The sequence below is a fragment of the Symphalangus syndactylus genome, chromosome 10, assembly GCF_028878055.3.
Source record: "Symphalangus syndactylus isolate Jambi chromosome 10, NHGRI_mSymSyn1-v2.1_pri, whole genome shotgun sequence".
Lineage (NCBI taxonomy): Eukaryota > Metazoa > Chordata > Mammalia > Primates > Hylobatidae > Symphalangus > Symphalangus syndactylus.
In genome coordinates this window covers 109,663,223-109,677,179 of record NC_072432.2, presented here as the reverse complement: position 1 = coordinate 109,677,179, position 13,957 = coordinate 109,663,223, and the positions used below count along the sequence as shown (strand labels likewise).

Here is a 13,957-nt window from a genome sequence, read left to right as displayed (position 1 = left end):
TTCAGACAATCCCAGTTCATGCCTGTCATCTGAGCATAATTATTATTTCACTTTTTGCTTCAGTTGTTTGACAAATCAGCATCCCGTGGTGTATCACAGACTGCTGCCTCTACTTTTCGTCTCCCATGGACTTCTCACATCCTTTCCCATAGCAAGTGTGGGCTCTTATGACCTTTCCCATGAGCTCTGCAGTTACTTCCGGGCCCCAGCCTGTCCCTTGCCTCCTGTCTCCTCGCTCTGTTACCAACCCCCACCTGGATCCATACCACATCCTGTGGGCAGATTTATTTTCCTTAGGACAAGCCTGATCGTGTCACTTTGCTCAGAAATCATGATGGCATCTCATTGCCTTCAGAATAAAAAGTCCAGACTCTAAAGACGCAAGACTCTGCAATCTAGCCCTGGTATTTCCCAGTACAGCTTAGAGTGTAGGAACATTGTGAATACAGCGCTGAGCAGCCTAACAGGTAGCAACATGGGCTCTGGAGCCAGCTGCCTAGGTTCGAATCCTACTTTCCCTTTATTAGTTGTCTGACCTTGGGGAAGTTGCCCAATATCTCTGTGCCTCAGTTCTCTCATCTGTAAGACAGGGATGAAAAATAATACCTATTATTATTATAAGGATTAAATGAGTTAATCCAGGTACAGCCTTTAAAACAGTGCTGGGCATACAGTAAGCTCTCAGTAAATTGTGATTACAGATTTTCAGCTCAAGCACACTGAACATTTGCTCTTCCCTGCATAACTTCTGAGGCTTTCTTGCCTCTTCACTTTTGCTAGCCCTGTTTCTCATAGGAATCCTTCTCCCAAATCATTTCTGAATGCACAGATTTTACCTGTGGGTAAGGTTAAATCCATGGTTACCAATAATGGATTTTGGCAGCCACAGAACTAACAGACTGGGAAGGCTGGCATGCATTCTTTGACTCCCACAGGACTATGACGAAAGTCTCTTTAAATGTTGTGCTAACATAATGTTTTGAAGTTTGATTTACCAATTTCCTTGTGGGTGTGCAGCAGTATTTAATGGAAGCCTAGGGGTCTTGCAGACTTGGAGGGGGCCAGCAGATTCTCCTGCCAGTTCTTTTCCTCAGTAGTCCTACTTGGATGACGGCAGTTCTCATGGGCCAAGGTCGTCTTTGCTCCAGAATCCTGTTCTGAGTGCAGACAACCACACATATGTTGAATTCTGCTGATGGGCATACACCGAGGGAGATTGGGGTGTTCTGGGCCAAGGAGAATCTGCCAGAGGTGACTCCTGACTACTCCAGCATGTTGACTCTTTGACTGTGCCCTCCTGGTCAGGGCACGCATCTACTATGACAAACTACTCTGTGCAGTGGAATGGTTGGGGGGTTGCTTGGTGATTTCAAAAAGTGCTCTTAATAAACAATGTTGAGCAGACTGGAAGGAGATATGCAAAGATATCCTCTGTAAAGTAGAAGAATGCTGTGTCTACGCATACAAATAACCTAGAGCACTGACACCAAAACCATTTTGACTAAAACAGATGTGGACTGACTTGCTTAGTTTTGTTTGGCATAAATATCAGTTGCCTTATATCCTCTTCTTCATTTTAGTAGGTGTGAGTTATGAGCAAATTTCAGATTTTATTTCATACCAGGTGATATATATATGTGATAGATATTTAAATATTTATTTTTTCTGCCCTGAAATTCTTCTTTTGAGACCTTCTTTGTTCCTGCAATCCAATTAGATGATTTCCAAGGGAGCCACCATGTACCCTGGTCAAAGCCAGTTGGCCCAGAAGTGGACATCTGACCTAAGCTGGGCCAATCAGAGCCCTTCCCTGGGATCTTTTGCTTTGCGTAACCAGGAAGTTTAGACATTCTACCTCCAGTAATTAAGCTGTTAGCAGGAAAACTCAGAAGGTGGCAATGGACATATTTTCTGCTACATAGAAAAAATTAGTCCTAGATAAGAAAGAAGAATGATGCCAACAGATAAAAGTAGGAATGAAACTCGGAGCAAGTGTACTGAGGGTTCCAGGTCTTCTTAAGTCCAGCTCTGGCCCCACTGTGCTGACCATTTAACTGTTCTCGGAGAGACCGTTGAGTTCTTCCTCACAGGCAGGACCTTCCTTGTTCGCTTCCCATTTGTATCTGTGATTTAGAGTTTTGACACTGGATTGAAGCCTCCTGGTGGGTTGGGTTTTGGGGAGCACTAAAAGCCATCTGAAGATCTGTGGGGGATGAGGCTTTACTGACACCTCTCAGTCCTACCGATCCCTAACTCCCATGCACTTCATTTTCCATGAATGGTGAAATTATAGGCACAGCCTCAGTGAAAGAACTGAGTCCATTAACACAGATAATGCAGGCAAATGAAAATCCTTTGATCAGAAATCCCTGTCCTGAACAGAGCTACCAAAGGATGAATCTGTTCTCTGCTTCTACTAGAATGCTGGGTCCCACCTCTTTCTTTTGTTTTTTTTTAGGAGATTACAGTTTGCTGAGTTCTTACAGTATTTCTGAAGCTTCCCTCTAATCACCCCTAGTAGCAGAGGAGAATAAACGGATACCTCTTCTCCTCAACTCAGCCCTGCCAGGGATCTGAGGACAAGCTGTGGTTCCTCAAACTGTGTATAAACAGTTCGAGAAGGATGGAATAAAACTCTTCAGAGTCCCTCAATTACCCCTTGAGTAAGACCAACACACATTAAGTTCAAGAGGGAAGGGATAGTGCCTGTTTAACTTACTGCTGTTTGCCCAGAACCTAGTGCCCAGCATACAATTGATATTCAGTAAGTAGTTATGGAATGAATAAATGAATATTAGTATCTTCATTTTATAGATGAAGAAACTGAATCTAAAATAAATCAACTGATTTGACCAATAATATAACTACTGAGTAACAGAGCCAGGTCCAAAGCTTTAAGTCTTTAAACTCTTTGTCCAAGGGCAGATTCTAAGACCTCTCAGTCGCTAAAAGAGAAAACCACAGCAGCAGAAAGTTTACATGATCTTTCCTTGTGGCCCCAAAACGGAGCTAAACATCCAGCAGCACCTGGCAAAGCTTCCAATTCTGCAGCTAAGTGTTAACATGTCAAAACTAAAGGCAGCTTCAGATGTGAGCTCAAATCCGTGTTATTTTTGAGCCTCCCTTTTCAGAAAGCTGTACAAGAGTGTAGGTGACAAGATGGGAAGGGTTGTGTGTGTCTGATAAAATATTCACTGTAAAGACTCACGTGTAACTGCAACCCAGAGTGGCATTTTTGTGCCTGTTCTTGACATCTAGGGCATACCTCTGCTGTGGGCTCCCTGTGTGTGCTGTGTTATGTTGTCACGGATAGGGGGCGTGTGAGTTATGAGGGAGGGCCAGAGTGGCCAGTGGTCTGATCTAGGGTATATAAGTATGTGGATGTGAGCCTTGGATTTACCCCATATTATATGCCTCAGAAATCGCTGTCAAAAACTCTATTATTCAGTATTTTATGTGATTTATTATGCTCTATGACAGAGCTACCCAATAGAACTTTCTATGATGATGGATATGTTCTACGCCTGCACTGTCCATGGGGTCATCACTAGCCGCAAGTGGCTGGTGGGCGCTTGAAATGTGACTCATGTGACTAAGGAGAGGAATATTTAAATTTTATTTTATTTGAATTAATTTAAATTTAAATAGCCACATGAGGCTAGTGGCTACCTATTGGACAGCACAGCTCTCTATTTTTTTAGCAGTAAGTTTCTGATTCCCAGCATTAATTAGCTCATCAGTTACAGGCATTTCATTAAGTTTATTATATAACCTGTAGAAAATAAATCCATCAGTTATAGATATAACCTCCCTCACCTGGTGTGTAGCAGTTCTCCTCAAAACACACTGGGGGAAATTTCCTTTACCTGGGCAGCAGTGATGGCTGAAAGCCTCCCTGCCACACTTCAGCCTCTCACGTAGGACCTGGAATCAATACCAGATGAAGTCCTAGTTGTCTTGTTGCTGTTTGGGGCTCATTGTCATTTGGGAGCCTGTACCCATCATTTATTTCATGCCTAGTCAGGTTTAGATTAAGAGACCTCCATCAACTTGCCCTGTGCTATCTTATTTCCCCCCACCTCCTGGTGCGGGGAGAGAAAATTGATTATTTTAAGGAATTGGCTCATGTGATTGTGGGGGCCAACAAGTCTGACATCTGCAGGGCAGTCCAGCAGATTGGACATTCAGGTAAGGACTGGTGTTGCAGTCTTGAGTTTGAAGGGGCAGAACCCAGGGAGAATTTCTGTGTTGCAGTCCAGAGGTAGAATTCTTTTTCCTTTGGGAAATCTCAGTCTTTGCTCTTAAAGCCTTCACCTGATTAGATGAGACCCACCTAATAATGGAGGAATCCACTTTACTGAAAGTCAACTGATAGTAAATGTTAATCACACATTTAAAAAATACCTTTACAGCAACATCTAGCCTAGTGTTTTACCAAACAATTGGTCACCATAGTTCAGTCAAGTGGACATAAAATTAACTGTGACACCATCCTCCTTAGAGTCAGACAAAACAGTCTTGGAAGTGTCTCTGACTCTTTACCCACACTATCTACTACAGGCTGTGGGCACTCCAATCCCTATTGACCTGTGAGCAGGAGGCCTTTCTCTTCCTTTTCCTATGTTGCATATAGCCTTCATTTTTACCAAATCCAATCTGTGTCTCACTTCTTTCTGATTTCCCACCCCGATTGATACACGTACTCTAAAGCACAAATACGTATATTTGCATGCACGTAGAGTATATATCGCACTCATCATTAGCAACATGGTATTCATTTTGAACACAGAAACAGACAATCCATCCTAGAAATCTAATGTCATATTGTTATTTTTAATGATTCCTCAAATATATAACCAAAGATTTTTTTTTTTTACAATGAGTTGTGACTTTTTATATAACTAAATTTTTTTAAAAAGAAATATTTTTCACATCAGGATTCCTGATTAGAGTTACAGTGGAGCATGTCCTTACTCATTATAGAGCAACTGAGTGAAGTTGTGGATTAGTCAAAACAGCCATGTTTAATTTTCAGTGCCTAAACCAGAAATTGTTACTCCTTTAAGTATTTGGGGCAGGTGGGTTCTTACAGGCAGCAGAAATGAGAAGAAGGTGGGTGAGGGTGTATATCAGTTTAAACAGGCATCCACCTGGGCATCTTGGTACAGGTCAGATTATCTGAAGTGGAAAGAGTGATATCATTGAAGAGGCATCAGGTTGGGCTTAGGATACTCAGAGTGAAAGCCAGGCATGGCTTTGGGTAGCTCTGTGAGGTTTGACCAGTCACAGAATGTCTTAAGCAGTTTTCTCTTCTGTAAAGTATGAATTTGAGGCCTAAGGGAATGCATGTGGAAGTTCTTTGTAGAAGAGTTGTGCAAGGTTAATAGTTGGTGTTTCCTGTAGTCGCTGTTGTTAGAGATGTTGTTGGGCATGTGTGGGAGTCTGTGGGGAGCTCCATGGCTGAGGTGACCTGGCTCCTCATGATCTGTTCTTCCATGTTGATTTGGTTCCATGCTCATGAAGACCCTGGCATAGCCTGAGGTCATGGTGATGTCCAGCAACAGGTGATGAGGGCTTGAAGTAAAGTGAGCTTGGATGGTCACTTTATGGAGAATGAGGAAGTAATTCCAGAAACATTGGGGGATAAATGTGGTAGGGTGTGGTGAACAGATACACAGGATTAGAAACAGGGAAGAAGATACTGTGATTCCAGCTGGAGAGACCAGATCAACAGTGGACCCATCAGCTGTGATCGTCTTCTGTGTAGGTCTGAACTTCCAAGGAAAGCCAGGGCTAGGGGTTCACACTTAGGAATAATGAACATCCGATTTGCAGCTAAACTCATGTGAGTGGAGGAAGTCACCAAGGGGAGTGTAGAGTGGAGGAGAGCTGGTAGCTGGGGCTGAACCCTGATGAATACATCGCATGCCCACCACCATGATGAATGTGAGACTGGCTCAGCGAAGGTTATAAATGCAAGAATGAGAAACAGGATTTAATTTAGCCATAAGTACACAGTCAAATGACTTTCTGAAAAATAGGAAAGTGTCTATACTAGGGTAAGACAGAACCATAAGAGTCGTGGCCCCTAGGTCTAGCCAAATATTGATCTTCATAAAATCTAAATGTGGTCGTCTAGTTAAAAAGGACTACTCACCCTTTCTGGTAAACAATTTGGCAGCCTCTGCCAAGCCTTTGAAAAGTTAATATCCTTTCATTCATTAATACCACTTCCAGGAATCTATTTGAAGGAAATAAGCAGAGCTACAAATATGCTTCCTCTTCTTGGGGTTGTGAATTTCCCTGGAACGCATAGGATAAGGGCAGCATTTAACTTTGACATCTTTTTAAAGTTTGGATCCTAGGTAGCACTATGGTATAAGATACAAAATTTGTGCTGAAGTTGAAGGTAAAAGATGAGCATTCGATGAAATCTTGGCAGTTTTCCCTCAGACTCCCACTCTCGTCTGCTCTTGAGGTTATGACTGTGGTGCGAGAGTCGGATATGCTGGCCTGCAGGGTAAACTCAGAGCCTTTGTGGGCATGGATCCAAGGCCATATGTGATCCGGTCCTTGTCACGTCTAGTCAAGCCTCATTTCTGGGCTCCTCTTGGTTTCTCATGTCATGTTCCAGAAATATTTCTAGAAATTTCCTCAACACACCAGGCTGTTGCATACTGTCACGCTTTTGCCCATCATGATCCTTCCTTGCCTTTACATGGATTGCCCTCTCCTTTTCCTTTACATATCTGGTGAACTCTTATTCATCCTTCAAAACCTTCTGCAGAGTAGGTCCCAAATAGGTTTTGTCTAGCATGGCATTTTGGAAAAAAAAAAAAATTGGATTTGAATACTTTAAGGTGAGGCATACATGCTCCAGTTCTGCCACATTTCTTACTCTTCCTTTTGTGTTACACCATGTCATTTGTTACATCCCTGATCTACTCTGAGAAGCTTTTCTCAACCTCCCCTTCAGGCAGAAATAATCACCATTGTCACTGTCATGTCTATGCCTTCACATCCATTACTATATTATCCTCTATGAGGAATTTTTACAATATTTACTTTTTCAATTCTAAAAGTAACATCCATGCCCTTTAGGTAAATTTTGAAAATTACACAGTAATAGAAAAAAATCACTTATAGCCCCACTCCCCAAATACAGTGCTGTTTTCATTTTGGTGATTTTTTATGCATAGTTTATGTATGTGTATTACACAGTTGTCATAATAAAGTCTATGAAGTTTAGAATCTTGACTTTTTATATGTCATTATAAGCATTAATTGTTCCATGATAGTGTAATTATTTTTAAACTCTGTTCGCAATAATTGGCCAAATCTTCTTGAGGGTTGGGGATCCTATTTTACATTCCTGGTACCTAAGCACCGTGTTGGTCTGGACCAGTGTAGGGGCTTACTAACTATTTGTTGAATTCTACAGCTGAAAAATTAATGTCTCCATCCCTACCTTCAAGGAGCTCATTTCGGGAGAGAAGGCATACATATTCATCCATTATTTAATATATTCATTCATTCAACAGATATTTATTGAGGACCTGCTATATGTCAGACATCATTCTATCACTGGGGATGCAGCAGTGCAAAATACCCCAGCCCTCATGAAATATGTATTCTAGAGCAGTGATTCGCAAACATCAGGCTGCGTTGGAATCACTTGGAGGACTTGTTAAGACACAGATTGCTGGATCCCACCCTCAGAGTTTCTGGCTCAATAGGTCTGTGGTGGGGCCTGAGAATTTGCATTTCCAACAGGTTCCCAGGGGATGCTGATGCTCTGGTCTGGGGACCACACTTTGAGAACCCCTGGCCTTAGAGGATAAATTTGCAGTACAATATGGCAAAGGAATATGGTTGTCCGGTTTGTTGTGGGAGAAGGGCAGATGTCTGTGTCCAAGCCTCCCCAATTCCTCCAGTCCCAGTGAGGAAGGGGAGGGCTAGGATAATGCCCTGTGTCTGGAGTCCTCGCCTCTTCACTCTAGATGACAGCAGTCTCTGCAGGGCCGCAGAAGCCCAGGACTGATAAGGAGAGAGGTTAGAGATACTGTCTTTGTGCCCCATCCTTTGGCGCACTTGCCATATGTAATGTCTAAACTAAGCTCCAGTGCAACTGCAAAATAAATGTGTTTTCACTCACTTTATACATGAGAAAACTGAGGCGCAGAAAGTTCATATAATCTACTCTGGTTCCTCAAGATGGTGAGTCACATATCTGGGGCTCCACATCAGGCCTTTCCAAAAGCCTTTAAACTTCATGCTATTTCCATGACTCTAGTTGAGACTGGCCTATGGTTGAGCCCTCCATGGAAGCAGTTATTAAAATGCTTCAGAAGTCATAGCTGTTTCCTCTGCAGTAAGAGAGTAGTAGCAGAAGCTAGTGCAGGTGTCTCCTCATTTCATTTGAGGGCTGTAAAACCCATTGCCTTTCTCCTTTGGCATATGTTGCCAGAAAGCTCAGAAGTATGCTTTGCATACAGTGGCTTTCCTCAGCCTCCAAAGTTCTTTGGTATAATTATTTCCCTGCTATTTTCTTTTAAAATTTGTGTTGCTGTGCCTTCTTTTAGGAGCTTTATAGAATAATTTTTTAAATAGGTGGATATCATAGATTAATGAGGGAAAAAATTTTCAAAATGGAATGGATGGCTTTAAGATTTTTTTTGTGTTTTGTTTTTTTAACTTTTGAAGAGTGAATTGAGCCAACTCTGGGCATATGAGTGGACACATACATGCCCATAGACATGTATGTAGTTGATGCTTTGACGTGTGTCCACTGAGTCTTGTGATTAAAAGAATGAACTTTGGCCCAGGCCAGACCTGGTTTTGCACTCTGGCTACTCACTGCTTGTTTTATGACTTTAATGTCTCTGGGCTCCAGTGTCCTCATCTGAAATGGAGACAATGATACCATGCAGCGTCATTGAAGGATGAAACGTTTTGTTGTTTTAATTTATGTAAAATGCCTAGCTCAATGCCTAGACATAGTAGGTCTACAATAGACAGTAATTACTACTATTCTTATTTTATGTCTAGCACAGGCTAGGATTTAAAGACTGGACTGCACATTTGCAACTGCAGTTTTCCAGGTTGTGCAGTGTGGAACAAAAATGACTTTCCATTTAATGTCAGGGTGGTTCTTCCAAGGAGAACTGTCAGGGCAGCTTCTCCTTTAGAGAGAATAGCTCTATGCTGGCGAAACTGACTCTCAAATGAGGGTAGATTATCGTTGCAGAGGCCTCAAGATTTTCTGAGGTCATCTGCTTAGGGCTTGGTGACTAAGACTTAGACAGCTCTGAGGTCTGCACCGCCTTATTTATTTGTAAAATGACTTAAGCATCCTTGCCTGGAAAGTCCCCTGAAGCCTACCTTCTGGCTTTGGCTGGCTCTTGCTTTATTAGATTATTATTTTCAATTTTTCTTTCAAACTTATGACTTACATTCAATCCAATTGCCTTGGGCTATTTTTTAGGGATAGGGAGAGTTGAAGTACCTCGGTACTCCAGGTGGGTGTTCATCCCCCATCCCGTTGGTACAGGGAGTGAGAAGGAACCATCACCTTGCTGCTGGATGGTGTGGACCAGGACTTGGAGAGCCAAGAGTCAGTCTATGGCTGTGGGCTGGGCATGATCTGTGGGCTCCTTTGACCTTCCCTAAGCCTGAGAGCACCAGGGAGCAAGGTGTCCATCTAGATGATACATCTCGGGGAGGATGTGCCCACAGCCTTGGCACAGGGGTGATTTTCCCACCTCTGCCAAAACTGTTGTCCAAAAAGGAAGCTCTTTGGGCCATAAAATGCCATCTGTTGTTTGTATATGGTTATATAGACGAGCTCTAGTTATACAGTAGCCTGATGGGCAGGAAGTCAGTGATTCATCCGAAAAAAAGTGACAAAAAAACCCAAACTCTTAACAAAACAAACTTCCTCCTTCAAACTCTTTGTTTAGAACTTTTTCCAGCCTCTTTAAAAAATGTTAATAAGGACTAACGCAGTGTTTCAAAGTGGTGATTTCAACTCTTCAAAGCCAAATGCTTTATCTTTCCGTCAGACAATATAGTTAAAACAAATAAACAAAAAAAAACTGTCTTCTTCAGACTAGGGTGTGGGGGCAGGTGCCCCTGAGGACATGGGGCTCCTGCCAGCTTGGAATTCTTCCCACGCACCTGAAATAGCCTCGCAGGCCTCGGGGAGGCGCTTTGCACGCTGCACATGTCCCTTTGATAGACCATTCCATTCACTTGGTTCCCTTCCTTTTGTTTGCCTCACAGATCCAGGAGGCTGCAAGCCAGGGCCTGAAATTCGTTGGTGTTGTACCTCAGTACCATTCCTCTGTGAACTCGGCAGGCAGCAGCGCTCCGGTGTCAACTGCCAACAGCACCGAGGATGCCAGAGATGCAAAAAACGCACGTGGGGATCACGCGTCACTGGAGAATGAGAAACCAGGGACTGGGGATGTGTGCAGTGCTCCGGCTGGGAGAAACCAAAGCCCAGAGCCCAGCTCAGGCCCCAGAGGGGAGGTGCCCATCGCCAAGCAGCCCAGCTCACCCTCCGGAGAGGAAGATGGTGGAGAACTTTCACCACAGGGGGTGAGCAAGACACTGGATGGACCAGAGAGCGACCCCTTGGAGGTGCATGAAGAGCCACTCTCAGGGAGTAAGTATGTCAGCAATCGGAGTTTTGACCCGCTTAAAGAGCAGCTAACAGCTTTTCATTAATCCCCTTGGTATCTCAGAGAAAAAGGAATGGAATTTAGAGTGTAGAGACAGCAGTCCATCAAACAGGAGAAACTTTATCAAGCAGTTATCTGTGCCACCTGACTGTTTACTTACTGAAGTTATGACTTCTGGGGAGTACAGAACCACATGAAATTGACTTGCAGTTTGCTCCAAAATGTCACGTTTGAAGTGGATTCTAGACTGCGAGTTCTTTTATCTCCTGTGCTCTCGAAATTGCCCTTGAATTATCCAGCTTTTTCACACAGGAAGTGTCAGCCTGCCAGGCACCTATGAAAACCTACACACCACCTGTTAAAATACCCGCCTAAAGCAAGACACTTTACAGCTGAGCAAATTGGGGTTTAGAGAGGAAATTTGTTGCCCAGTCTGGAAATAGGCAGTTCAGGCATATGAACCCAGGTGGACTTACCCACCATCCCTTCACACCTCTCTGCTTGGTCTTTCCTGTGTAATAGACTAACAAGATTTACCGAGGCCCTTAACAAGATTTACAGGGAGCAAAGTTTCCCTCCGTTTCTCTGTATTTCCTTTTTCTCTACTTTCTTCAGGAAATCAACCATCCATATTTCCCCCTTTCTCCAGGAAATCTAGCATCCAGTCATTTCCTGAGAGCAAGGTACTTACATGAGCCATGTAAGTACGAGCAAGTATGAAAACGAACAGAAGACCCCCAGGGCTTAGGAGGGCTTTCTGTTTAGGCCTTTCTGGATGATCTCCCTGGTTAATATTGTTATTATCATTTATTTACTAATTCTTGAAATTAGCCTCTTACAAGTGATAATGAACAGGTGTTTTCCCTTCGAGAAGGGAAAACAAGGAGAAACAGTTTCTTTTGTTACATCAGAACTTCTTGAGAAGAAAACTATGGGATGGTTAATTCCAGGGGCTTATTTGCAAAGTTGATTTAGAGGGAGATATTGGAGCTGCCTCAGTTCTGTGATGTAGTAAGACTATTGTTTAATCAAGGCATTGAGCCTTCTTAGTATGCACTGAAGTAGAGCCCTTCATTTGTGTGATTTTTCGCTGTTTGAGGCACATGCCTGCTGCCCTCATGAAGTAGCTGAGCATGCATTTAAGGCCAGTGTGTCCTCCTCATGAACGCCCAGGTCTTAGTCCAGAAACCTCCATCTTCTCATGGAGGTTGGGCTGGATGTGTGTGCTCTGAATCCTGGGCAGGAAGATGGACCTCACTGGAGTCCTTCTGTACAGTCCAGGACTGTGGGAGGGCGAGGGTCAGGCCAGGCAGAGGCCCCCAGGAGAAAGGGCAGGAGTGACGGAGAGGTGAGGAGCATGGTGCTCAAGAATCTAGAGTCTGTTTACATTCCGGCCTGCCTTCCGTGCCTCAGTTCCTCACCCTGTGAAATGGGGATAGAACGATAGTTTCTCACCTCTCATGGAATCCTGGCTTTGAGAAAGGAGGCAGTTACTATTGAGGTTTCCTCAGTAGTTTTCAGATCCTTCCTGTGTTCCAGAGCCCACCTTCCTCCGATACTCCTTCCAGACTTCCTGCCTCCTGTGAGAGGATTATTCACTGGGGAAACTTGTCCTAGGAACCTCCGCAGGTGCCCAGGACCTTCTTGCCACCCCATGGCTACTCACCTCCCTCACCCAGAATCTCCCCTGACGGCTGAACACAGAAAAATCGACACCCAAAGCATCTTGGCCCCTATCCCATCACCCAAGTCCCTGTTCTCTCCTGGAGAAACAGACTCTGCTGGGGAGGAAGGGGTGAATGCGTGTGTTTCGGGAGGTGGTCAGCCCACCGTGGATGAGGATTTCAGCTCTGCAGGGGTAGGCCAGGAGGAGGGATTAAAGGCTCCTTCGAGCCCAGTCTCCCTAGGCAGGTAAACACGGCCTGTCTCTACGCATAAAGCAGTCCCTTTATATCTCTCTGCTCAGGCTGCCAATCTCTGAAATTTAGGCAGCTCACTGTTATCCCTTTTTCCTCCTTTGGTGGAATAGATGAGCTTTTGGGTTTTTCATACAGGGATCATTTCACATATAAGCCTTTCAGTGGTCACGATGGCAGTCACCCTCCAAGTGCCCTATTCTGTGTCCTTCTTGTGTCATCTCAGTTACTCCTCACAACAGCTTTATGGCAGAAGATGCTATTACTAGGTCCATTTTACAAATAGGGAGTGTCACCTTTTATACCCCCATACAGTTTAATTTCTTTATCACAGCTTGAGTATTTGGCCTCCCTGAAGGCTGAACGTCCAGGGACCCTGTCCTCATTGGTTGTGACCCTCACCTGACACCCGGCCTCTCTCCTAATCTTTCTCCTAGGAAGTCCACTCACTGTCACTCCCCCGCAGGCACACACGGGCCCCCCCAGGCACCCCTCCCCACTGCCTGCTCAGCTCCCAGCTTGCCTTCTCTCACGGCCCCCTAAGGAGGGTGAAGTATTTTTACTCCTCTTCTGCCAGGTGGGCTTAAATAGGCAATCACAGCAAGACAATTAAAAAATATCCAGAGGGAGTCTCCCTCCTCTTCCCTCCTTCTCCTCAGTTAATTTATTTCCTTTATAGGAGGCCTTGGGGAGAGGAATCTAGGCAATGCCTGTTCAGACAGGACTTTCCAGTGGATTCTCCATGCGGAAGCAGGGGCAGGTCGTCCCTCCCCATCTCTGCAGGCTCGGTGCAGCCGTCATGCCTCCTTGCCCCTGCAGGTTCTTGGGGAGGCCCGCCGTGGGTTCGTCTTCCTGCTTGCTGACTTATTTCCTGGTCTGGGGGAATTTCCTTTTGGTTGGAGGTCCATGCTGTGCCGTGATCACCTGAGCCTGTGCAGGGACAGCCTCAGCATCTCCGTTGCCACAACTTCCATCAGAGAAACCAGGAGGCTAGACAGGTTCAGGAAAATTGTAATCATTCTCACCGTCACCAAAATGATAAGTCTTCCAAGCACCGCCCTTCCTACCCTGCACCTCCTCACTTAAAATGCTTAGAAATGTCAGCCAGAAACCCAAGCCTGTGATGCCAATCATGTTTCTGGCTGAGAGGATTTTATTCAGTAGCCCTCCCTGGCTGCCAGCTCATTGTGAATGGCCAAAACCTGGGGGTTGGGCTTTCCTGATGTGAGGGCTCCTTCCCTCCCAACTCCCTCGGGATAGTTGGACCCCATGATGTGGCCCCCTCCCAGATCTGCCACCTGCCGCCATCTTTCTGGCCTTTTACTCAGTCCATTAACAAACAGCTATTGAGCTCCCACC

At 44.5% G+C, this 13,957-nt stretch overlaps 1 protein-coding gene across 5 annotated transcripts in view; it reads left to right on the top strand.

The window, feature by feature from the left end:
* Positions 1-13,957, top strand: part of RFTN1 (raftlin, lipid raft linker 1) — a 203,673-nt gene that overhangs the window by 130,935 nt on the left and 58,781 nt on the right. For all 5 annotated transcript variants that reach the window (XM_055295520.2, XM_055295519.2, XM_063610761.1 and 2 more), the window contains exon 5: positions 10,282-10,666. In XM_055295520.2, coding sequence (XP_055151495.2) covers positions 10,282-10,666 — 385 coding nt within the window. The remainder of the gene's footprint in view (positions 1-10,281; positions 10,667-13,957) is intronic.